The 27,249-nt window shown below is 42.5% G+C and overlaps 1 protein-coding gene across 1 annotated transcript; it reads right to left on the bottom strand.

Moving 5' to 3' along the window:
* Window positions 1-3,121: 3,121 nt before the first annotated feature.
* On the bottom strand, window positions 3,122-26,209 carry wdr18 (WD repeat domain 18; the record flags this gene model as incomplete). Its single annotated transcript, XM_083766558.1, has 11 exons — window positions 3,122-3,378; window positions 4,243-4,311; window positions 5,477-5,661; window positions 7,119-7,243; window positions 9,885-9,949; window positions 12,251-12,394; window positions 15,736-15,877; window positions 18,287-18,420; window positions 21,874-21,984; window positions 25,274-25,440; window positions 26,167-26,209. The coding sequence occupies 11 exons, from the start codon at window positions 26,207-26,209 to the stop codon at window positions 3,250-3,252; spliced, it is 1,314 nt and encodes a 437-aa protein (XP_083622684.1). The 3' UTR covers window positions 3,122-3,249.
* Between the last annotated feature and the right edge of the window lie 1,040 nt (window positions 26,210-27,249).

Raw genomic sequence — 27,249 nt, 5'->3', positions numbered from 1 at the left:
ATAAGTGTCCCTGCACAATAGTTTGTAGAGTCAATACCCCATCCGCTTCTAGAAAGCAATTTAAAATACAAATTACAAGTAATGTCGAGTACTTTTGGAAGTCACTGAACAGCATGCCTACGACCCATGTGAATTTTCACATAATGCAGGAGGCAGCATTACCCTTAAAATGAGTGCTTCCAAAAAGAAAGTAGCTCAAAGTCACTTGAGTGTATTTTTATTAAACAAACGCTTTGCAGATTGAAAGAGTATAATTCAAGCTTGCCCTACAGCTGCAAAGTTAGCGAGTTTAGCATTGTTTAAGAGAAGGCAGAAGCAGATTGGAAATTAAATTTGGATCAATGGAGGGCATGCATTGCAACTCTAGATTCATCGGTGATGCAAATTAGTCATTTAACTCAGCTGTGTGGCGTCAGTGTGTCAACACAACTGAACGGTGACTTTTTCCAACACATGACATGAATTTAATTATTTCGTTGTGTGGTTTGATTTGTACCTTACATTTCACAGCAACCTTCTACAGGTTGCTGTGAAATGTAAGGTACAAATCAAACCACACAAAACGAAATAATTAAATTCACATAACTCAAGAGGCTCAATTGTCAACACCACAACAATATTGCATTTTGATGTATATTAAGCCGTTTCTCCCTAAATTTTCCACAGTTCAAACGATAGCCTACCTTTCTCAGGATTCATAGTTCCATTGAGTTCCTGCCGTGCCGTTCATTCAACATGAATGGTTCCTGACTTCTGAGACACTCGACTACTTACAGGTTTCAGTAATCATTCAATCAAAGTGACTGGGCAGGGAGCGCTTTCACCAACCAATAGCTGTGGAAATAGTGTATTTGGACTTGTTTACAGGTGGAGAGGAACTTTGATAAGTCTGTCAGGGACACCTATGGGTGTAGTGGTGAAATATTACACGTCACCACCAACCATGCATGCAGTTCAGTCATTGAGCTGACTACAAGTTAAATAAACATTACACTAATCTACTAATGTGGTAGACAATTAGACAATAAAACACTGGATAAAACTAAGATACACAATAAAACATCAGCACTCGACTGCAGTAATAAACACAGATCAAATAATTTAAGGGCACTATGATCGCTTCACAGGATTCCCACGCATTTTTACCAAAGAATTTACAGAACCCAATTTCCAGGAATATAACAATTCAGTGCAATGATGAGTCTCTTACTCCTATGTGCAACAATGCCCAAAGACAGGCAGTGTAGCAACAATAAAGCATAGACTATAGAACGGTATGATCGGTATCATTCTATTCCAAATGTTGCCTAATGTTTTTCTACACCACCTCTCCTAGGACATAGGGTCCCTCTGCAGCACGCTGTGAGCTTGTAGATCAGTTCATTTTTGTCAGTGTCAAGCTGTGCTTCATTTGATGCCGATTGCCTTCATTTTACACTCTCAAGACTTGAAGATCTAATAAGGGTCCATTTGGTAACTAACTCTCCACCATTTAGCATATTTTCAAACACTAATCGCAGATCACATATCACACCGGTGCTCGCTTCACTTCACTGGTTATCCATCAAATCCAGAATCAACTTCAAAATCATTTTAACCACTTATAAGGCGTTACATGGATGGACTGGCCCCACCCTACATCTCAGACCTTCTGCTTCCAAAACAAAATACAAGATCACTCCGGTCCTCAGACAAGGGCCTACTGAAAATTCCGGTGACTAAACAGTTAACCAAGGGCGACCGGGCATTTGCCGTAGCTGCTCCCACACTGTGGAATGGCCCTCCCCCTTTTTATAAAGAATGCAGAGTCTGTTGACATTTTTAAGAAGTCACTGAAAACATATTTATTTCCTTTGTATTTTGAGCTGTGATTTGTCGCTTTGAATTGATTGTTTTTTTATTTGTTTTTTACCTTGTTGTACAGCACTTTGTAACTGTTGTTTTGATAAGTGCTTTATAAATAAAATTTACTTAATAATAATAATAATAATAATGGATTTTATTTATAATGCACTTTACATTCTAGTGAACCTCAAAGTGCTACAATGAAATGAAAACAAAACAAAAATCAATAAAAGGAAAACATAACATATAGGCTAAGGCAGAGGGCAGTTAAAAACAAATTTATGGAAAAGCTTTACTAAAAAGGTGAGTTTTAAGTCCTCTCTTAAAAGTGTCGACTGTGGTGCTCTGAGCTGTTCCGGAAGAGCATTCCATAGGTCAGGGGCCACTGAACAAAAGGCCCGGTCGCCCATGGTTCGCAATTTGGTTTTGACGGGTTTGAGGAGGTTGGTGTTCGAAGAGCGGAGGTTGCGTGATGATGACTGAAGGGATATGAGTTCTTTGAGGTAGGGGGGGGCGGTACCATGGATGCACTGATGTGTCAGCAGGGAAATCTTGTACTCGGTCCGGGATGCGATGGGGAGCCAGTGAAGTGATTTGAGGATGGGTGTGATGTGTTCTCTCTTACGCACCCTCATCAGGATCCTGGCAGCGCTGTTTTGTATGTATTGGAGCTTTCTGAGGCTCTTGCCAGGGATCCTGATGAGGAGTGCGTTGCAATAGTCCAGCCTGGAGGAGACAAAGGCATGGACGAGTTTTTCGGAGTCGGCAATGGTGAGTGAGGGGCGGAGTTTGGAGATGTTTCTGAGGTTACTTACTTACTTAGCTGGGGACCACCTGGAACCACCTCACGGACCACTGGTGGAGAATCACTGCCTTACAATATTAAATATGTAACGTATATAATGTAACTCTAGGATGAGCCGCCCGCGGAATTCGAGTTATTAGTATAAGTAATAGTAAGTAATCACACATAATTCACTGAATTATAAGTCAAGAACAAATAAAACCAAATAACCCCCCCCCCCCCCCCCCAAATAAACTCAAAACCTTCAATTCACACTTTAACCAACTTTATTATCATATAGTTGAGTCAGTGTGTGTGTGTGTGTGTGTGTGTGTGTGTGTGTGTGTGTGTGCTCGTCTGCATGTGTGTGCACGCACATGCGCGTGAGCGTGCTTGTTTTATGTAGGTTTAGTTAACAGCTGGGTAGAAAAGTGTGTGTGTGTGTGTGTGTGTGTGCGCGTGTGTGTGCGCGTGTGCGTGCGTGTGCGTGTGTGTCTATGTAGGTTTAGTTAACAGCTGGGTAGAAAAGTGTGTGTGTGTGTGTGTGTGTGTGTGTGTGTGTGTGTGTGTGTGTGTGTGTGTGTGTGTGTGTGTGTGTGCGTGCGTGCGTGCGTGCATGTCTATGTAGGTTTGGTTAACAGCTGTGTAGAAAAGTCGTAAAGATCTTTGTTGACTTTCTTCAGAGTTTTCACTTCTTCCTCCAACTCTGAAACTCTGACCATGGTGTTCTCTCCCTCTCCATACACACCCTGGGCGAGAGAGAGATAGAGAGAGAGAAAGAGACACACAGAGAGAGAGAGACACAGAGAGAGAGACAGAGAGAGAGAGAGAGAGAGAGAGAGAGAGAGAGAGAGAGAGAGAGAGAGAGAGAGAGAGAGAGAGAGAGAGAGAGAGAGAGAGAGAGAGAGAGAGAGAAAGAGAGATCAACAACATCAACATATCAGATAACATGGCCTAAATCATCTCTGATCACTGAGACTCACACTACACTACACCAAATACTACACATACTACACTACATCACAACATCTCTGATTACTACACATACTACACTACATCACAACATCTCTGATCACTGAGACTCCGACTGTCCAGAGTCTCAACACACGCTGCAGGAAAAGGAAAATCAGCATCGACATAAAGCTTGTGAATGTACGGAGGCACACAGTGCTGTATATAACAAGTAAGACGCGCAAAGACACACACACACACACACACAGACATGATCTGCAGCGTCTCATAGTTGCAGTGCATTTTGCATCTTTTTACAGCTTTCGCAATAATATAATGTAAGGAGGCACACAGTGCTGCAAAATATCATAATAGACGGTTGTGTTGAGACTCTGGACATGACAAAACAAAAACACAGTGATGATTTAGGCCGTGTTTTCTGCTGGTGTTGATCCACTGACAGTTGAAAATGTAATAATGGTTTCAACACAGCCATCTTTTTAGAGTACATTGTGCTTCAGAATGTTGACAAGCTTCATGGGGATGCAAATTTTCCTTTCCAGATCGATTTGGCCAGACAGGTATATTCAGACAGACAGGTATATTCAGACAGACAGACAGACAGACAGACATGTATATTCAGACAGACAGGTTATACATACCTTGTTGGTCACAGCGCTCATCAGAGAGTACAGTCTGTCAGATCTATCTAGGAAGGACTGTGGTTGGTCCTGTACACACAGAGAGAGAGAGAGAGAGAGAGAGAGAGAGAGAGAGAGAGAGAGAGATATGTGGATTAAAGGACCCAATGCCAGAGTGTAATTGGTTTTCGATGGTGACGTAATGACGATATGTTTTAGTGTTGGGAGGATTAAAGGTAATGCTCCTGTGTATACATGTATGTAATCTGGTCCCAGCAAATCAGGCACAATTTGCTGTTTTTTTTGCATACGCATCAAAAGTGGCGGGTTGGCTGGGACGGTTTTTGGCGCAAAGTAACCACAGTATACCGCTAATCAACTTACAAATTATATATATAGTATATGTGTGACTAGCTCTCAATGATGGCGTAAGAAATATGTGGATTAAAGGACCCATATTTAACAAATGTGAAAGTATTATTACAGAAATTGAAGTAGAGACATATATTACTCTGACCATGATTTAGTATTAATATCACTATCACTCGGCATGGAACAAGCTCCCACTGTACCTTCGTCAGGCAGCCTCTGTAGACATTTTAAAGCTCAGCTCAAGACCCACTTCTACAACATTGCCTTTAATTGATCTTGTATTTTTTTATTTTTCATGTCCTCACTGTACTGCATTACTGCTTGTTTTTTAATGTCGTTGCCTTGCTTTTCTTTTATTCTCCATTGTTCTGTAAAGCACTTTGAGCTGCATTTCATGTCATGAAAGGAGCTATACAAATAAAGTTTATTATTATATTATTATAGTCCAAGATTAAATACATTTAAAACAATTGACAATTTACAATAAATAATCAAATAATTATACTGTATACGTGATAACATTTTAATTCAGTTTATATACCTTTTTTTTCATCACATTATCAATGATTTATTTTTCTTTAAAAAACTATAAAGGGATCCAGAATATTTCTAAATATATAAAACTGTATTTCTTATATAGATAGAAACTTGAACCATACTTAATAATACTAGGTGTTTACATGCATGAAGTAGGTAGGTAGCAAATAGTTACACCTAATAATTAGACATTTCAAACGTTCCTTCACAGAGATTTGACAGTTTACAGCGGTTGAAAGTACTTGCGCGCTCTGCTTGCGCACTAGTTGGCCATTTATGGCCTACTAGTGTGCAACAAGCAAGTATGCACTGGATAGAGTGCAGTTCTAGTTATTATTATAATTACCTGTACATTAAGACCCAGTCTGAGGCTCAGCACCCCCGCCTCCCCCCCCAGCCCCTCCCCCTGCTGCTGGGAGGCGGAGCTTATTAGGTGACGACTGAAGCGAGGGAGAGATATGACTGGACGGCTGTCTGATGATGTCATCATGTTGGCCGGACACGGCATGAGGACAGCGTTGGTGATTGGTCCTGGAAGAATTAAAAAAATATATATATATATATATTATTGTATTATACATTTATCCATTGGTTTTCAACCAGGGGTCCTTGAGGGGGTTCCAGGTGGTCCAGCATTTGATACAGACTTATAGCATGTTATGTAGACAGCACTATGTAGTCATAGCACGTCATAGTACATATGTATACTCACTATACTGTATAGCATAGTATAGTATATATGTATAGTTTCATTATATAGATATTCCACTGTTACGTTCTTAGCTTATGCATGTTTCATGATAAATGCTTTTTATATGTGATGTATTCCCATGCTTTTTTGTTCTTGCTTAATGTAAATCGCTTTGGATTAAGAGCGTCTGCTAAATTGTAAATTGTAACCCTACCGTACCTACTACCTACCTACCCCTAACCCCAACCCTACCCTAACCCTACCCCTACCTACCCCTAACCCCAACCCTACCCTAACCCTACCCCTACCTACCCCTAACCCCAACCCTACCCTAACCTAACCCTACCCCTAACCCTACCCTAACCCTACCCTAACCTAACCCTACCTAACCCTACCCCTACCCTAACCCTACCCTAACCCTACCTAACCCTACCCCAGAGCCGTCTAATACAGTACCTTTGTGGGAGGGGCATCAGTACCTTTGTGGGGGGGGGGGGGCATCAGTACCTTTGTGGGGGGGCATCAGTACCTTTGTGGGGGGGGGGCATCAGTACCTTTGTGGGGGGGCATTGTGGGGGGGGGGGGGCATCAGTACCTTTGTGGGGGGGGCATCATTACCTTTGTGGGGGGGCATTGTGGGGGGGGGGGGGGGGCATCAGTACCTTTGTGGGGGGGGCATCAGTACCTTTGTGGGGGGGGCATCAGTACCTTTGTGGGGGGGCATCAGTACCTTTGTGGGGGGGCATCAGTACCTTTGTGGGGGGGCATCAGTACCTTTGTGGGGGGGCATTGTGGGGGGGGGGGCATCAGTACCTTTGTGGGGGGGGCATCAGTACCTTTGTGGGGGGGCATTAGTACCTTTGTGGGGGGGCATCAGTACCTTTGTGGGGGGGGGGCATCAGTACCTTTGTGGGGGGGGGGCATCAGTACCTTTGTGGGGGGGCATCAGTACCTTTGTGGGGGGGGGGCATCAGTACCTTTGTGGGGGGGCATCAGTACCTTTGTGGGGGGGCATCAGTACCTTTGTGGGGGGGGCATCAGTACCTTTGTGGGGGGGGCATCAGTACCTTTGTGGGGGGGCATCAGTACCTTTGTGGGGGGGCATCAGTACCTTTGTGGGGGGGCATCAGTACCTTTGTGGGGGGGGCATCAGTACCTTTGTGGGGGGGGCATCAGTACCTTTGTGGGGGGGCATCAGTACCTTTGTGGGGGGGGGGGCATCAGTACCTTTGTGGGGGGGGGGCATCAGTACCTTTGTGGGGGGGCATCAGTACCTTTGTGGGGGGGGCATCAGTACCTTTGTGGGGGGAGCATCGGATGGTCTGCTTGCTAAGGACGTCCCACAGCCTCAGAGACTCGTCATGTGACCCAGAGAGCAGCAGAGTACCGTCCATCGACACGGAGAGGCACGTCACCATGCTCCTACACACACACACACACACGCACACGCACGCACACGCATACGCGCAAGCACACACGCACGCAATTTACAATTAAGGCATTTATCAGACGCTCTTAATCCAGAGCGAGTTACATTAAGCAAGAACAAAAAACGTGGCAATACATCACATACATTGAAGTAGTTATCATGAAACATACGTAAGCTAAGAACGTTAACAGTGGAATATCTATATAATGAAACTATGCATATACTGTCTAGTGTGTCTACATAAAATGCTATCCAAGTTACATAAGTTGAGCCTTTTATACGTCTGTAAGGTCGTCGAGGCTAGGCAAGTGCTACGGGCTAAGATGGAGTCTGAATAGGTGGGCTTTTAGACTACGGTGGAAGATTGGAAGTGAGTCTGCAGTTCTGACTGCAATGGGAAGTTCATTCCATAGTTTTGGAGCCAGAAGGGAGAAGAGTCTGGGACGTGTGGAGCGTTGTCCAGGGTGTTTTATAGGGGATTCACACTGAGACGGACTGAATCCGTTTCATTGGAACCGTTTCCGAATACGGTTGCCTGGTCCCCGATGGCCATGATTCACATTGCCCGAGATTCAACAGCGCACCCGGGTACACTTGCATAACACACTTTAATCCTCCAGATGGCGGTTTGCTTGATGACCATCAACTCTGCGACATTGTCTCAAATAAATCCAGACACACTGCATTGCATTGCCTCTTTGGCTTTTTGCCGTTATACTACTTCACTGTCAGCCTGCCTGCTATTCACTGTGTCAGTCAGTTCTGTGCTCCAGTGTATTAGTTTGCTATGGATTCTACTTCAGCATTATTATTATTATTTTGTTTTACTTTGGAAACTGTGCCAAGCAAAGCCCAAGAGCCACGTGTAGTCCGCAGAATAAGATCAGCGCGTACTGCGGTGCTGCGCGTATATGCAGATTCAACAGGAGACGGGCGGCGTTGAGAAATGCGCTGGTGTTACGTGTCGTGCAGCGGCTGTGTTTTTTTTTGTTGACGCTTGGCTCGTCGACTAGAGATTATGTCACGTTCTTTAAAAAGAAACAGTCCACTTCCTTCTTTAGGTACGCATTCATTCACATTGGAACGATCCGTATCTGAATACACTTCAACGGTCCAGAGACCCGCCCCCCATGCGGTCCCGGGGACGGTTGGGCGATCCGCTCCCGGGAACGGTATGCATCATTCACACTACCACAACATCTGCCAAGTGGTCCCGAGTGCGCACCCGGGACCATAGTGTGAATCCCCTATTAGAGAAGGGAGAAGAGTCTGGGACGTGTGGAGCGTTGTCCAGGGTGTTTTAGAGAGGGGAGAAGAGTCTGGGACGTGTGGAGCGTTGTCCAGGGTGTTTTAGAGAAAAGAGAAGAGTCTGGGACGCGTGGAGCGTTGTCCAGGGTGTTTCAGAGAAGGGAGAAGAGTCTGGGACGCGTGGAGCGTTGTCCAGGGTGTTTTTAGAGAAGGGAGAAGAGTCTAGGACGTGTGGAGCGTTGTCCAGGGTGTTTCAGAGAAGGGAGAAGAGTCTGGGACGCGTGGAGCGTTGTCCAGGGTGTTTTTAGAGAGGGGAGAAGAGTCTAGGACGTGTGGAGCGTTGTCCAGGGTGTTTCAGAGAAGGGAGAAGAGTCTGGGACGTGTGGAGCGTTGTCCAGGGTCAGTGGCGTGCACAGATACACTAGGGGGTGCTAGAGCACCCCGTGTCCTTTTGGCAATGTACCCTTTTGATAAATAAATAAAAAATAAACTTGTTTTTCTTATTTTGTACCGTGTACACTACAGTATGTGGACCATGGTGACATTGATCAATTCTTGATACAAAAAAAAGCTTCTAATATATTATTTAAGCCCCACAATCTATAAATCTCACACTATAGAGTGTCGCAGTCCCGCCCCCTCGAGAGACCCGGAAAAGAAATCCCGTTAATTTTCCTCATAGACTTTTCAGAAAGTATTTATTTAAAGACGTTTACGCCGCGGACAAAGCCAACTCTTGTCGTGACAAATCATGACAATAAACACAATGTTTTGGACCAAACAAAGAATTAGAAAGTAGAAGAAAACGGCAGGTTTTTTTTTTAGTTGTTTTTCTTCTTAGTAATTATTTGTTTGGTCCAAAATATTGTGTTTGTTGTCATGATTTGTCACGACTCGAGTTCGTACGACGCTTAAAAAGGTCTTTAAATAAATACGTTTTGAAAAGCCTATGGAGAAAATGAATGGAGAATCATTTCCTGGGCCACTCGTCGTTCTGAAAGGGGGCGGGACTGCGACGCTCTATTAAGGCAACCTGCCGGTTCCACTCGCTGCACAAGGTGCCCTTCTTTCACTTGAGCACCTGCCGCTCTAAATGTCTGTGCACGCCACTGTCCAGGGTGTTTCAGAGAAGGTACTTCCAGCTTCCCTGCCCAGGGTGTTTCAGAGAAGGTACTTCCAGCTTCCCTGCCCAGGGTGTTTCAGAGAAGGTACTTCCAGCTTCCCTGCCCAGGGTGTTTTAGAGAAGGTACTTCCAGCTTCCCTGCCCAGGGTGTTTTAGAGAAGGTACTTCCAGCTTCCCTGCGTCGGCTGATCTGAGGGTTTGTAGGGTTCGATCAGACGTGAAGTAGTGTTAGGGTTAGACCACCAGGGGGCAGTATTTCCTACCTGTGTCCTTTGAACACTTGGTTTCCATCGTTGTCGGACTGGAAGGTTTTTTCACGACTTAAACTCTGAATAAAAATAAACACAACAAACAATTATAAATTGACAGTGACATCTAGTGGTGACTGATAGGTATTTTTGGATTTGTTTGTACATTTGTTTACATGTGCCCTGCAATAATTAGGAATCGTTATATAAATCATATGTCCTATGTCACGATGTTCCACTAAGTTACATCTCACTTCTCCCCTAGCCAGCGTGAGATAAATAATTGTTTTCTCTTGTTTGCCATAACACCTTGGTCTCTATGCGCCCAGAGCAGACAGCCAGTCTCCAACTAACTTGTTACTGTAGCTGGTTGTCAATGTCCAGTTATAAACTACAATTCACCCTTAAACTACATATCCCATGCATTATGCTTCCTGGTTTGGATCTAGAATGAATAAGAAGGATAGTGCACGGAGGAGCGGCCTAGGATCCTGCGGGAGGTTTGCACATGCTCAGTGTAAACAGGAACTGCGATGATGGAGTGTTCCAGCAGAGGTGCTAGATTAAAGCTCATAACTTGTGATGTAAATAATGAGATCCAGAACAGTTGAGAATTAAACAGCAGCCACCCTTCCCTTTTCAAATGTTTTGTATCATCCACAGCACTTGAATGAACAGTATCCATGTTCCTTTGTCATTTCACAAAAATAAAACTTTGACACATGTACTAAAGAACATGGAAAATCCACAAAAGAAAATATACAAAAACATTAACATTTAGTGAATGTACTTGTCCTTTATCTTTCAGTCTGTTATACACAACATTTTTTCCACAGTTATGAAATTGATAATATATACTTTTTAAAATAAAAAATTTAATCAACTTTGTACTATTTTCTTTTTGTGATATCCTTTTTATTATTTCAGTTCAGTGTCAGCAACTCTCATGCACCTCTAGCACCTCTGCTGCAACACACCATCATCGCAGTTCCCGTTTACACTGAGCGTGTGCAAACCTCCCGCAGGTTATTCATTCTAGGTGTCAAGGAAATGTGGAATACCTAAGTTGTACATTTAAGGACATCATAAACCAAACCATGAGAAGCTGTTTTCTGTGACCTGTGACTTGTGTGGTCTGGAGGGGTCTTCTCATTGGCATGTGTTAAGACCCACCTATTCCCTGAGGGGGGTAGTAAATGTCTTTAAGCTGAAGTCTGACTGAGATGTGTTGAGTCAGTACGGTGTTCCATTGTAACGCTTCACTGCTGGCTCCGTATTCGAATACAATTTATTCCAATACTCTGAAACTCTGAATTGTGTCCGTCTCATTATTTTGTTTAACTGTGTTATAAGTGCTCACCGAAAGATTTCTTTAACATAGGTTTGGATAGGAAGTGACAGTGAATCATCCCTTGACTGTTTGACACGTCGCATTGTGTAGCGTACTCTGTAATCTGATTACAATATGCTATATTAAAGGTGTCCATTTTGGACATGGTGAGAGATGTACGGACCTGCCATTTTCTCTCCAGTAATAAGTAATATATCAAATGGAACATTCTTAGCTCCGTGTGTGGACTTCTCATCCTTGTGTCTGTGTTGAAAATCATTATAAGGTATTCTGGTATACTCTGAAATACTTTTACTCTTTTACTCATTTTATAGTATTGTAGTTTTCCCTCTAAAGTATTTATCCTTAAAAGGTATTAATATAGGATTTACAGTTTTATAAGTTTAATATTATAACATTAACACAGTTTTATAAGTTTATTATTATAACATTAATCACCTCGTTAGGAATATTAACACTACGATGTTCTGTCTTCATTCTGTGGCGCTGCACTGCGGCGACATGGACATAAGGCTACGCTTGCATGCGGGCCCTTTGTCTAAGACAAATTTCTTCGTCTGAAGACTAATAAAGCATATATCATATCATTCTGACCTCAGAAACACCTCGTTAGGAATATTAACACTACGATGTTCTGTCTTCATTCTGACCTCAGAAACACCTCGTTAGGAATATTAACACTACGATGTTCCGTCTTCATTCTGACCTCAGAAACACCTCGTTAGGAATATTAACACTTCTACAGAGACATCAGACGAGGCAGCGTTGAGGTACTGAGGGAAGAATATGCCTCCCGGTTTTTTGGGGGAAATGGAAGGCGGGGCTTTTCAGAGTAAAATCTGCCTCATCTGTGTGGCACTCTAGAGCCTTTATTATGAAGAATTCCCGGAAAAAAGTGTTTAATTACCTGGCTGGACAGTGACACCTAGTGGTGACATTAATAATTACCTGGCTGGACAGTGACACCTAGTGGTGACATTAATAATTACCTGGCTGGACAGTGACACCTAGTGGTGACATTAATAATTACCTGGCTGGACAGCGACACCTGGAAGATGTTCCCGTCACTTCCTCCACAGAACAGGAAGTACTCACAGGGGTCAAAGGTCACCGACATGATGCCGACATCAAAGAGAACGGAGAGCAACATCTGACCCGAGGATAGTTCCCATACCTGGAAGAGACACACATACACACTAATGTTAAATGTATACACATACACATTAATGTTAAATATTCACCTAACATCTGACCCAAGCATAGTTCCCATACCTGGAAGAGACACACGTGCGTACGTGTGTGTGTGTGTGCGTGCGTGTGTGTGTGTGTGTGCGTGCGTGCGTGCGTGCGCGTGCGTGTGTGTGTGCGTGCATGCGGTTGTAATGCACGTAACTCGAGAACCGTTTGACCCACCGACTTCAAATTCGACACACGCGTTCCACACCCCCACAGAGAGTGCGGTGCCCGGTGTCGAGTCGGTCGGACCCACAGTTCTCCAGAACCACCACAAAAGGCTCTGGTCAGGCTCTGACAGTGGGCCTAATGAGGCCAACTCCTTTCACCTGGGCCAGGCTCTGCCAGTGGGCCTAATGAGGCCAACTCCTTTCACCTGGTCAGGCTCTGCCAGTGGGCCTAATGAGGCCAACTCCTTTCACCTGGTCAGGCTCTGCCAGTGGGCCTAATGATGACAACTCCTTTCACCTGGGTCAGGCTCTGCCAGTGGGCCTAATGAGACCAACTCCTTTCACCTGGTCAGGCTCTGCCAGTGGGCCTAATGAGGCCAAATCCTTTCACCTGGTCAGGCTCTGCCAGTGGGCCTAATGAGGCCAACTCCTTTCACCTGTGCAATTTCCAGCCTCTGCCTCAAAGCCAAATGAGGCTCAACCAATCAGACTCTGCCAGTGGGCCGAATTGATTGCCAAATACACTTTTCACAGTCAGTTTGCAGTCTTCACACGCACACGCACACACACACACACACACACACACACACACACACACACACACACACACACACACACACACACACACACCTAACATCTGACCTGAAGATGTAGTTTTGTAGTTTTTAGATGCAGCTTTGTAGTTCTATTACCTTAACACTTAACACAGCGCTAGCATTTATTGAAAAATTATGATCTAAGTCACGCCAGCATTTTTCCCATTTGAGCTCTTATTTTGAAAAGCCACATTTCCAGTCTACCGGAAGTAGTATTATCCTAGTAAGCTCAACAGAGCCTGGACCGGCCTCGTTTACAATATGAATCCAAACCGGGAGGCAAACTATGGTCCGACGGAGCATTGCTCCGAAGGAGCAATGCTCCGAGGTGCGCTGGGGGTCGGGAGAGGGTTGGGGTTAGGTTTAGGTGTCTGCCCCGGGGGAGGTTAGGGTTAGGGTGAGGGTTTGAGGTAGGTTGTCGATCGGATCAATGCTCCGTCGGATCAAAGTATAGTAACCATCCAAACCGGGGCACTGGAACGCTCCACATTGTCGGCTCTGTGCCGTCAAAGAAACGTTATTGATTGATTGATTGATTGATTGAAATATGTATTAACAGTTTGCAGAATTACAGTACATTTCAAGCACGAACTCAATACAAAGACTGTTAACTGTGAGTGGACGACCCATTTAAGCATTACACTTGTTTACAACAGGGTCCACATTGTTCAATTCATCAAAACATTTAGAGACATACAAATAGACACTTCTATATAGTTAAAGAACAGAACAGGAATTCATCATAAAGGAAGCAAAAAGGGAAAAAATACATATACAGTGAGGGGAAAAGGGGGGGGGGGCGGTGGGCCATCTGGAACAAGGAATAGGAGATACAGGCGATTGAAAGAAACAAATAGAATGGATTATTATGGCGACGACGATCTAAGATGAACGATCCAGTGCTGTGACAACAACATTGCTAGCTAACCGGCTAACGTAAGTAGCATTATGGCTCGATCGATCGAATGCACTATAAAAGCGCAATTGCCATTAATCAACGGCAATGGCGGTAAGCGTAGTATCAAAAAATAGGCTTCAATTGACCTACATCTACGTCAATGGCACTGAAAGAATTGTAACGGTCTGGTCCAGGGGTTTTCAACCGGTGGTACTGCTGGTGGTCCGCAGCCAGGCATTCAGAAAAGTTGTATTTTTGCCTTTTTACCTTTCTAATATATATATATAAAACGTATTTGCACTCTTTTTACTTGTTTGTGAATAATAATAATAACTTAAGTCGAATCTAACATTTCAAAAAGTCAAGTGCTCAACGCGTCAAATAAACTAAAAAAAACAACAACTCACAATGTAAAAATATCACGCACAGAATTCGTTTCTGCTGCAGCGGAACAACCATCCTGCTCTTCCACCCAACGCATGCATGCTTACCGTGCTTGCTGCCCAAGGCAAGCACGGTAAGACGTTGCCATAAGTTATTCATCAAATTCATAATAATACGTTTGGGAAGGTCAAATCTCCCTGCCATAGAGTTATAATATCTGCCGCGGATCAATTGAATAGTCTCACATAATACGTGACGTATTCAATGTGCAACTTCTCAGTCTATCGTTGCCGAAAAGGCAGAGCTACAAGCTCACAACGCGATGCAACCAGGTGTGATGTGAGCTTGTAGATTGGCTATTTTTGGTGCGTGACACTGTCGTACGATGATGTATACATTACGCTTTTAAAGTGACGGTACACAATGAACAGTTCCCTCTGTCTGTTAGAAAGGTACTGTATGCCCAGGCCGTAGCGTAACGGTCTGGGCACCGGACTGGTAATCCAGTCGCAGTGTGCCGCGGGTTCGACTCCCGGACCCGACACGGCCTTTACTGCATGTCATCCCCCCATCTCTCTCCCGTTTCCTGTCAGCCTACTGTCTGTCCCTTCAAAAAAAAATCAATAAAAGGCGTAAGCCGCAAAAAAATATCTTAAAAAAAAAAAAGAAAGGTACTGTATAAGGCCTATAGTAAAATGTAGTGCAGGTTGTAGGATGGTTAAAATAAAGAAGATTATTAAAATAGAATAAGATCAAAAATATATATTCTGTTTCTGTGTGTGTGTGTGTGTGTGTGTGTGTGTGTGTGTGTGTAACTGAAATGGATTATTATTTTGAGACTTATTGTGAGTCATGCTTAGTACAAGTAAAAAGCACTTTTGTAAAACTTTTGATAATAAAATACTTTGAAACATAGTTTTTTTTGTCCAGCTCATGAATGTAGCCTGTGATAGTGTGATTAGTGAGTAACAAGTAAGAAGAAAACCAAAACAATCTTAACCCATGCTGCATGAATGCCCCACCACTATTGTGTCGGGTGGGTCCATCGTAGATCTACGATGATTCTGAACCCACCCGACACAACAGTGGTGGTCCCCAGGCTGCTCCTAGTCAGAATGGTGGTCCCTGGGTCAAAACCAGTTGAAAACCCCTGGTCTGGTCCAAAGAGCTCGTAGCCAGTCTGGCCTGAGTACCCATCATGCCACAGTGTTTTGTAGTTTTGTAGTTCTATTACCTTAACTGTCTGGTCCAATGAGCTCGTAGCCACTCTGGCCTGAGTTCCCATCATGCCACAGTGCAGGTCAGTGATTGGCAGAGAGTGACGAGACAGAACGTGGCGAGGCTCCGAAGACTGACTCCCATCACACTGTATGACACTGGAAATATATATACACATATATACATAAATATATATATATACTAAGGCTGTCAAAAATAACGCGTTAATGGCATTAATCAATTGCGTTAATTAATTGCGTTAAAATATTTAACGCAATTAACGCATGTTAGTGTTCCCCCTAACATGCGCCCGTGCGCGCGGCTCAGGAACGTCCAGAGCATAACAAATCTGTCACTGTGTAGCACACAGTCATGATTGAACAACACCAGAGAGATAGCTTGTGTATTGTAGTTTGGTTGCAAAGTGGTTTGATTCTGTAACTCTGTTGCGTTACTTTGTCTGCCTAGCAAAGCCCCATTAGGCTACACTGCACACACACACACACACACACACACACACACACACACACACACACACACTACTAGTGTTAGCTATCAGCGCGCTGCAAGAATCACTCAGGTCCGTCGCAACTTGTGGACATTTTGAAAATGCCATTAATGTTTGTCCGGCTGGTTTCGTTTTGTCCTACGCGATTACGTGAATCAGCATGGCTGCGCCTGCAGTAGGCTATTACCAAAACAAACACATGGTACTTTTGTGTCATGGAAAGCAACTGAAAACGACCATGGATATATTAAAGACAGTTCCCCTGTGCTGCTGTGCACAGCGGAGATAATGCACAACTCCAGGTACGAACCAAAACACTGACTGAAGCTGATTCACGACTAACTATCTCCAGACTAGTCCTGCAGTCCCGCAATGAAGGAGAGACAATCTCGCCTCTCACTAGTCCACTACAATGCCATTCTAGCCTTAAAACCTACATTTATATGTTATTCAATAATTACTTTAGCGCAAAATATAGGCTTTTCTAAACCAAGCCCTGTTTCTAAAAATGCTTATGTGCCATTATTGTATTTTGTGAATTTCAATTAACTATAGTCTACAGTTTAACCCATTGCTTCTCAGCTATTTTAATTTCAAGGACCCCCAAATTAAATTGATAGAAAGTAGCCTAGGCCATTTTATTATGATTTTCATCTCTGGACTGGGACCCCAGTCTCCATTAATCCATCCATCCATCTTCAACCGCTTATCCCTAGTCGGGTCGCGGGGGCAACAGCTCCACCAGAGTGTTCCAGACTTCCCTCTCCAGAGCAACATGAGTGACTTCCTCCTGGGGGACCGCAGTCTACATGGCCAAAAGCCAGTGTTGATTTAACTCAAAGTGTAGGCTAGGCCTACAAATGCTCACATCACATCATGGCTACACTAAATGCATTAGAAAACAAAAAACATTAAAAAACAAATGTATATCCGCTTTCTGTCATTTATATTTCCATTTCCACAACAATAAACAGGAAAACATGGCATATTTTGGACATAGTTCGAATGGTGATTAATCATGATTAAATTAATTTTGAAGCTGTGATTAATCTGATTAAAAATTTTAATCATTTGACAGCCCTAATATATACATATAATACACACTGTACATATATTATACACTACACTATGCAGACTGACTCCCATCACACTGTATGACACTGGAAATATATATATACATATATACATAAATATATATACATATAATACACACTGTACATATATAATATACACTACACTATGCAGACTGACTCCCATCACACTGTATGACACTGGAAATATATATATACACAAATAATATATACATATAATACACACTGTACATATAATATACAGTACACTACTGACTGACTGACGGCGCCCACCGGAAATAGAGTTTAAACTGGGCTGCTTACTGGCTGGCTGTCTGGTCTGGCTGTTTCGGCGCTGTACTGCCGAAATGATTTCGGCTCGTCAGAAATTTTCAGTAGCACCGAAGAGCCGACTTTAGGACGGTACCTGCCCCCCCCCCGAACCTCAAATGACGTCACATTGTAGGCTCTACAGCAGAGGTGGGCAACTGGCGGCCCGGGGGCCACATGCGGCCCCCACCTTCACTTAATGTGGCCCTCAGGTTAATGTCAGAATACTGATATAATATTGGTTTCAGCTGTTTACAATTCCACAACACGCAAACATGACCTGCTTTAATTACTTCAGTCTAAATTAGTAGCTCAATGCCCAACACAAGTATAATTAAAGGCATTTGAAATTACATAAAAATTTACATTTTCAGGATTCCAATTCGAATATAGCATTACTACAGATCAGTATTAAGGTAGTATTTATTACCTGTACAGACTCCAGATCAGTATTAAGGTAGTATTTATTACCTGTACAGACTCCAGATCAGTATTAAGGTAGTATTTATTACCTGTACAGACTCCAGATCAGTATTAAGGTAGCATTTATGTACCTGTACAGACTCCAGATCAGTATTAAGGTAGCATTAAGGTAGTATTTATTACCTGTATAGACTCCAGATCAGTATTAAGGTAGCATTAAGGTAGTATTTATGTACCTGTACAGACTCCAGATCAGCGCTACGTTGTCCTTTCCTCCAGAAACAAAATGGCTGCTGTCGTCTGTGAACTTTATGCAGGTGAGGTCCTGGTAGTGTCTGCAGAGGACGGCCAGCAGACTGCCTGAAGAAACCTGAAGAAACACCATATTAATGTACAGGTGAGGTCCTATAGTGTCTACAGAGGAAACACCATATTAATGTACAGGTGAGGTCCTCTAGTGTCTACAGAGGTAGGAAACACCATATTAATGTACAGGTGAGGTCCTATAGTGTCTACAGAGGAAACACCATATTAATGTACAGGTGAGGTCCTATAGTGTCTACAGAAGAAACACCATATTAATGTACAGGTGAGGTCCTATAGTGTCTACAGAGGAAACACCATATTAATGTCAAGGTGAGGTCCTATAGTGTCTGCAGAGGAAACACCATATTAATGTACAGGTGAGGTCCTATAGTGTCTACAGAGGTAGGAAACACCATATTAATGTACAGGTGAGGTCCTATAGTGTCTACAGAGGAAACACCATATTAATGTACAGGTGAGGTCCTATAGTGTCTACAGAGGAAACACCATATTAATGTACAGGTGAGGTCCTATAGTGTCTACAGAGGAAACACCATATTAATGTACAGGTGAGGTCCTATAGTGTCTACAGAGGAAACACCATATTAATGTGCAGGTGAGGTCCTATAGTGTCTACAGAGAACGGCCAGCAGAAACCTACAATATACACAATAACACTGTTTTTATATATAAGTAATAAGTATTATATATAATGTACTGTTTTAATAATAAGCCTGTGGTCCGTCGGGTGTACGTATATCTATATTCTATAGCCTCTGTTTACATTTATTATTATTATTATACAATACAAAAATATCTTCTAAATTCAATAACCGCTGTCTATCCACTTCCCTAGCATAGAGCAAGACAGCTGCTCGCTTCCAGCGCCTCCTCACAACGCCACAACGCACGGACAGCCTCACGGAACCTAGCGCCTCCAAAGTCAATCTGCCCTGCATTACACACGCCAAACATTCTAACAATCATCTTAATTAAATTAATTTGCGTCAAAAACAACTCATCTCCCCGCAAATCACGTGTCACCAGTGTCACCAGTCAAATGCATGTTGGGACGGACACTGATTAATACTGGGACACAGTTTTCCGCGCAACATTCCCCATGAATTATCCAACGCACCTCCCCTTTTCCACACCGCCCCCAGGCAGGCATCAGACCTATACATCAGACCCACAACTCGGACCCATAGTAGCCTACAGCTACTCTTGCGTCCGTCGACATAACTTCTTCTTTGGGGAAGCATCGCGGCCAACGCGGGGGTTGCGTGGCACAGGCACCTGAAAGCCAGCTCTGACAGTTGGACGGGGCATGTTCACGTGAACACACACGCTGTTTCGACACCACACTGTCCACACCCCTCCTCTACCACCTCCTTCGCCGTGCCGTACACATGGGCAGGGCTACAAGCACGCTGAAAGCCTGGACACTGACGAGTGACGACAGGTTACTGCAGCATTTTCTTGCAAAAGAAACTAGCCTACTAATTAGCCTACTTTTGTGCCCAACCCAACTTCCCAAGACCAAGTAAGTAAGAGAGACTTCCAACTATCTGACCTTCAAATTCAACCTGAAAAGGTGGCTAAAAACAATTCAAATCTATAATCATGAGTAACTATTAGTAACAAATTAGTATTCGGTGTCATTTCTCATTTAACTTTGCAGTTGTTCTGTCCCCTGTACCATGTTGATCTGTGTTGTATTGTATTGTGTATGGACGTGGTGATGGGTGCCTGCATATATGCACACATGGCATCAACGCATGTTGTTGTGTGCAGGCGCCCCACACTTTGTCCTTCTTTTATCTGTTGTACTGTGTTTTGTATGGACGTGGTGATGGGTGCCTGCACATTTGCACACATGGCATCAACGCATGGTGTTGTGTGCAGGCGCCCTACACTCTACACGCCCTACGCCCTACAGTCTTTATTTTATCATTTACTTTTTAAGAGCCTGCCCAGGGACTACAGATGAAATGTAGCTTTGGCTAACTCTGGCCCATTTACATTGATGTGAAAACTGACATGTTGATTAATGAGTGCTGTCCCTGTCAAATAAATAAATAAATAAATAAATCTGTAAACAATCCCCCCCACCCCCCCCCCCTTGTATCAGTAATGTGATCTATTACATCATATTGCCCACAAGTTCATATATTCAGAACGGGTAAGGACTAGTATTTAACCCATTCAGGCCTAAGGCCGATTCTAAAAACGCCTCTAAATCCTGACCTAAGGTTTCTGAAAAACTTCAAATATTGATATGATTTTTTTACATTTTTGAATACTGTACATACTGTACAGAACCCAAATATGGGTGCCCGGCCTGAGGGGGTAAGATACAAATAGGGGTTCCCGCCCAGAATGGGTTAAAACTTAAACACAATAATATATTTATAATTTTAAATCTCGCCCCCACACGTCTCGATATTTTCCATTGACAATGAAAGGCGAAATTAAGTCAAATGTCGGCCAAATACCACGTAAATATGTGGCAACACAAAGTGCCCCTCACTTCACACAGGTGTGATTTCTATCATTGTGAGAACAATGTAACTTTTCAGGAATAGAAAGCCTGCAGTTTCTATTAGCTATTAGACTCCCCATCGATGATGTCACTGCTGGACAGGTTTTTTAACTGTCCACAGCCCTCCTATGAGACACAGACTGGTTTCTGAACCGCCCACAGCCCTCCTATGAGACACAGACTGGTTTCTGAACTGTCCACAGCCCTCCTATGAGACACAGACTGGTTTCTGAACTGCCCACAGCCCTCCTATGAGACACAGACTGTTTCTGAACCGCCCACAGCCCTCCTATGAGACACAGACTGGTTTCTGAACTGCCCACAGCCCTCCTATGAGACACAGACTGGTTTCTGAACTGCCCACAGCCCTCCTATGAGACAGACTGGTTTCTGAACCGCCCACAGCCCTCCTATGAGATACAGACTGGTTTCTGAACTGCCCACAGCCCTTCTATGAGACACAGACTGGTTTCTGAACTGCCCACAGCCCTCCTATGAGACACAGACTGGTTTCTGAACCGCCCACAGCCCTCCTATGAGACACAGACTGGTTTCTGAACTGCCCACAGCCCTCCTATGAGACACAGACTGGTTTCTGAACTGCCCACAGCCCTCCTATGAGACACAGACTTGTTTCTGAACTGCCCGCAGCCCTCCTATGAGACACAGACTGGTTTCTGAACTGCCCAAAGCCCTCCTATGAGACACAGACTGGTTTCTGAACTGCCCACAGCCCTCCTATGAGACACAGACTGGTTTCTGAACTGCCCAAATCCCTCCTATGAGACACAGACTGGTTTCTGAACTGCCCACAGCCCTCCTATGAGACACAGACTGGTTTCTGAACTGCCCAAATCCCTCCTATGAGACACAGACTTGTTTCTGAACTGCCCACAGCCCTCCTATGAGGGGGGAGGGTGGAGGGGCGGGGGCAGAGGGACACAGTATTATATTAATAAATGGTGTAATTCATACCTCCCACAGGTAGAGGGACTCAGCGATTCCAGCCAGAAGCCAAAGACCATCAGGAGACGCAGTGAGACACGTAACGATGCCTGGACACACAATCTTCTGCTGTACCTGGTCCTAAAAATATTAATATAAATATATTAACACGTTAAAATATAAATATATAGACGCGTTCCGATGCCTGGACACACCATCTTCTGCTGTACCTGGTCCTAATAAACATATAAAACATTACATTAATAATAATATAAACACACAGCGATGCCTGGGGCCCGTTCCACGAAACTTGGATTAGAGATTAAGCCGGGCTTTAACACATATCCTGGCTTAATATATCCTGGATCAGTGATTAACCGGTTTCATGAAAGCTGGTTGATCTTGCCAGATTAACTTAACCAGTTAACCTGGATATGTTGAGGCTTGATTCGGTTTCATGAAAGTGATGCTACATTAGTTACCATGGAAACTAATGCTTTGGACTTAGCCTGCTCCGGACCAGGCTAACAGCCAGGTTTAACCTAATCCTGATGTCTTTACTGTTCATTAAGCAGTCAAACTGATCACAAACCAATGATGTTTTCCAGATTTATTCAATTATTATGGGTTTACGTTGCCTTATTTGTATCGGTCTGCATTAAAGGACTAATTTAAGCACTATATAAAATCAAATAACCAAAATATATAGGCTGCACAACATCATGACAGCTTGTGAGCTTGTAGATCAGCTGCTTTTGGTGAATGTTCCCCATGAATAGGTTTGCTGTCGTGCAAGTGCAGTGCACGGTTAAGAAGAATTATTATATTATTATTTTTTCTTTTTTGTAAAAGTGAAAACCACTAAATATTACCATTACTCATTGTTTTACAACATATTACCATTGTAACGTTTCACCCACTACTAGTCCTACATACTTACACCTAGAAACCCCATTCAAACCTATTTAGGTTCATCCTACGGTGGACATGTGTGCCTGAAAAGGAATCTTTGAAATGTTTCATAGTTTTAGAAATATAGTGCTTTCAAATTTGAGACATTTATAGGCAGATAGTGGCACTTCAAAAAATCACTTTCACCAAGAAACTCCATTCACACTTTGTAAAATTCAGCTTACTGTGGAGACACATGCTGGAACTTTTTACTTTGAAATGTTTTGAAGTTTCTGAGTTATTTAACTTAAACGCCCAATGCATTCTCAATGGCAATAGCACAAACTTTGGCATGCTCCCATGACCCTCACCAGTCTGGCCCCTGTCTGGACAACAACCCCCTTCCCCAAAGGTAGCTCCCTCAGAGGAGGGAGTTATGGCCAAATATCACAATGCGACAATATCATTATGCTTACAATATTAAGAATTCTGTTTTAAGTTAATAGTAGTGGTAAAATGTAAACTATATTTTTGGGGTAGTTAATCATTCAGTCTATCCACTATTGTATGTATGTTCTCTCTTTAATTACAGCAGCAGTATTTATTTTGGAAGCTTAAGTCCTTGTATCAGTAAGTCTTGAATAGATTAGTAAAGATACTGAGATATAAAGAAGGGGCAGTAATGCAACTATTAAGGATGCAAACTGCCTTAATACCCCATGAAGAAGAAGGATCAGTAAATCTGTGATCCACATAATGGGTCTAGAGACAAAAAGCCAGACTGTCTATTAAGCCAGGTTTGCTGATCCCGGCTCGCCAAATCCACCAATTCTGAGCCTCGCTTGGCTTTAGTGGAACGGAATAAACCAGGCTGTAAAGATCAGGATTTAAAAAGCCTGGCTTTGGCCTAAATCCTGGATTAGTTAATCCAAGTTTCGTGGAACGGCCCCTGGTCCTAAACATATAAAACATTACAACATTAATAATAATATAAACACACAGCGATGCCTGGACGATGAACCCGGGTGTGGATTTGGCTTGAGATATTTTCAATAGTTTAATTACTATGAATGTATTAGTGAATTCAGTGACTTTAATTAATGGGCATATATAGCTGAAGCCTGTTGGCTTCACTCACCTCAGAGACACTCAGCCAGAGTGACACAGTATGTTGAAGCAGCAGAGCCACATGGTATGAGACTTGTTTGTTTGCAACTTCATGTTTACCCAGTTGATTTGATATTGTTGAAATGGTTTGTAGATTCAGTATGTAGTTTTGTAGATTCAGTATACAGTTTTGTAGATTCAGTATATAATGTAAAGCCGTTTACCGTATATTACCAAATAACAGCCCATGCGCAAATAACCGCCCAGCACCAAATAACGGCCCAGGTTCCGACACCATTTTGCGTAATAACCGCCTCCATCAAATAACCGCCCTCCTCTATATAACGGCCCATGGGCCGTTATTTGCAAAATGAATCAGCCTCAGCCCTCATTTATATTATTATATGCGTGTTCACCGTGTTGAGTTTGCAAATCTCCGCACGCCAAGATCACCTCACAACAGCGCAACACCAGTCCTCCTCCACATCCATAAAATAAATCTAGGCTATAGTTTCACAAGTGCCTCCAATGCACAACCAATTGTTTTAATGCAAAGTGGTGTATATTCTGTGTAATGTTTATTGTCATCCGTGTATCACTATCTACAAGCTCCAAGTGTTGCATGACAGCGCTTTGTGAGCTTGCCGAGAAAAAAAAGAAAATAACCCTTTTCGGTGCGCGGCGTGCACGGTCCTCACAAGTATAGTACTATAAAACACAAGGTTGATATTTAAATCGTGCAATTCTCTGCCAATATTCAATTCGATTGTTCTAATTCCAAATGGCCTATAATCCGTCAAGTGTAAATTTTCATTGGGTGTATAATTCATGTTTTTTATATGCTTTTATTTATTTAAATTACGGTATATGGAGTCAGATGCTATCGGCATAGTTCTGCTCTGCTTGACATTACATTTTCTATCGCCTGTAACCTAACCTGTGGGGTTTAGCCACTTGACTACACACAGTAGGCCTACTACAGTAGGCTATGTGTATAGTGTAGGCCAATAAATTATGGTTTTATTCAATTGCAATCTATCAGTACGTAGGCCTACAGTTTATAATTAAATCATATATTTGTCCGCTGCTTCCCCTTGCTAAATCAGAACATAGTGTTTACACCTGTGTGTTGATACGCTCCCTCTTACAATTAAATCAAAATGCATTGCCTGCGATGTTTATTGTTAATACCATAATAAAAAAGATCACTGCATGGAACTGTATGTAATGTAACCAAATTATGGAGACCGGTGCAAAAAGCCTGCTGCACGGTGCCGTGGCCGGTGTTCAAAGAAATAGCAGATCTATAAGCTCACAACGCATCGAGCCTCGGCGCGTTGTGAGCTTGTAGGTATTATAGTAGTATTATAGTAGTATTACCTTTCTCTGTATCTCCCAGACATTGATGTAGTTCTAATAGTAGTAGTATTACCTTTCTCTGTATCTCCCAGACATTTATGTAGTTCTTGTGGAGTTGAGCTCCCAGAATAAACTGTCCGTTCAGAACGGTCAGCGTTCTAGGCGTGGTGTTTCCTCCTCGATACGACATGACGTTGGTTCCACTCTGCAGGTCTGTGACGTTGGTGTTCACTAATGTACCTGAAATATAAATATATATATAAATATATCTATAAAAATATATAAATATATATATACAACATGACGTTGGTTCCACTCTGAAGGACCAGTCTGTGACGTTGGTGTTCATTAATGTACCTGAGATATAAATATACATATATACGTGTATACAAAATGACGTTGGTTCCGCTCAGTTTGTGAGATGAAACACAAACTCTTCTGTGAAGTCTGACAAATGCAGAACAGCATATTAATCGTTTCAATACACATATTGAGCAAAGTGGACTTGTTTGCAGAGCATAAAACAGGCAGCACCACCTGCTGTACAGTACATCCTATGTTAAGCAAGCTGCAGCAATTCAAATGGTGGCGGTTACTGCAGTTACCTCAATATAAATGTATAATAATATGGTATTCTGCATTATGTGTCAGACAGACTTCATGGGTCCAAACTACAGTTTGTTGCGTTTCATACCATTTAACAACATCATTCACTTGTTTCTACAACATGATCTGCTGAAGGCTTCGTTCGTGAACACACCAGATAACATATTAAACATAAGATGGGCAACCAGCACTAGATATGGAACAACGGAACTCCACAATGAACGGACCCATAGGGGGAGGGGGGGGGGGTACCAGCCACGGAGCGAAGAGAGCTGTATCTCCCTTTGGAGGAGCGACTTACGTTTGGGTCTTTACAACATATAATATATAATATAATAGAGATATGTAAGATAAACAGACCTGCAGCATCGCAGCACAACACCACCTCCATGGGCGCCGCCATCTTGAATGTAGTTCACAACACCACGCTGCCTGCAGCCTAACACCAACGCCAAACACCCCCTACTGGACTGGAGTGAGCACTACGCCTCTGATTCCTCTGTGTTAATAATAATAATAATAATGTAATAATAATAAAGTAATTAAACTCATTTTCAGTGTCGTCGAGTAATACATATGCTAAAGTGTCTGATAGATTATTTAATAATGTTATTCCGGAGCTAAAGTGTCTAATAGATTATTTAATAATGTTATTCTGGAGCTAAAGTGTCTGATAGATTCTTTAATAATGTTATTCTGGAGCTAAAGTGTCTAATAGATTATTTAATAATGTTATTCTGGAGCTAAAGTGTCTAATAGATTATTTAATAATGTTATTCCGGAGCTAAAGTGTCTAATAGATTATTTAATAATGTTATTCTGGAGCTAAAGTGTCTGATAGATTCTTTAATAATGTTATTCTGGAGCTAAAGTGTCTGATAGATTCTTTAATAATGTTATTCTGGAGCTAAAGTGTCTGATAGATTCTTTAATAATGTTATTCTGGAGCTAAAGTGTCTGATAGATTATTTAATAATGTTATTCTGGAGCTAAAGTGTCTAATAGATTATTGAATAATGTTATTCTGGAGCTAAAGTGTCTAATAGATTATTTAATAATGTTATTCTGGAGCTAAAGTGTCTGATAGATTCTTTAATAATGTTATTCTGGAGCTAAAGTGTCTAATAGATTATTTAATAATGTTATTCTGGAGCTAAAGTGTCTAATAGATTATTTAATAATGTTATTCTGGAGCTAAAGTGTCTAATAGATTATTTACTAATGTTATTCTGGAGCTAAAGTGTCTGATAGATTCTTTAATAATGTTATTCTGGAGCTAAAGTGTCTGATAGATTCTTTAATAATGTTATATCATTATTCTGTAATGATTCATGTTGTCCACAGGAGGGCAACAAAGAGCGTTGAATACAAACAGATGAACAGACTAGTCAGTCAGTTAGTGATGTACAATTTGTACATCACTAACTGACTGACTACAAACAA

This window comes from Protomyctophum parallelum, assembly GCF_964188405.1.
Source record: "Protomyctophum parallelum genome assembly, chromosome: 6".
NCBI classification, from domain to species: domain Eukaryota; kingdom Metazoa; phylum Chordata; class Actinopteri; order Myctophiformes; family Myctophidae; genus Protomyctophum; species Protomyctophum parallelum.
Note: the sequence above shows the minus strand (reverse complement) of the source record. Positions and strands in the feature narration are given on the sequence as shown.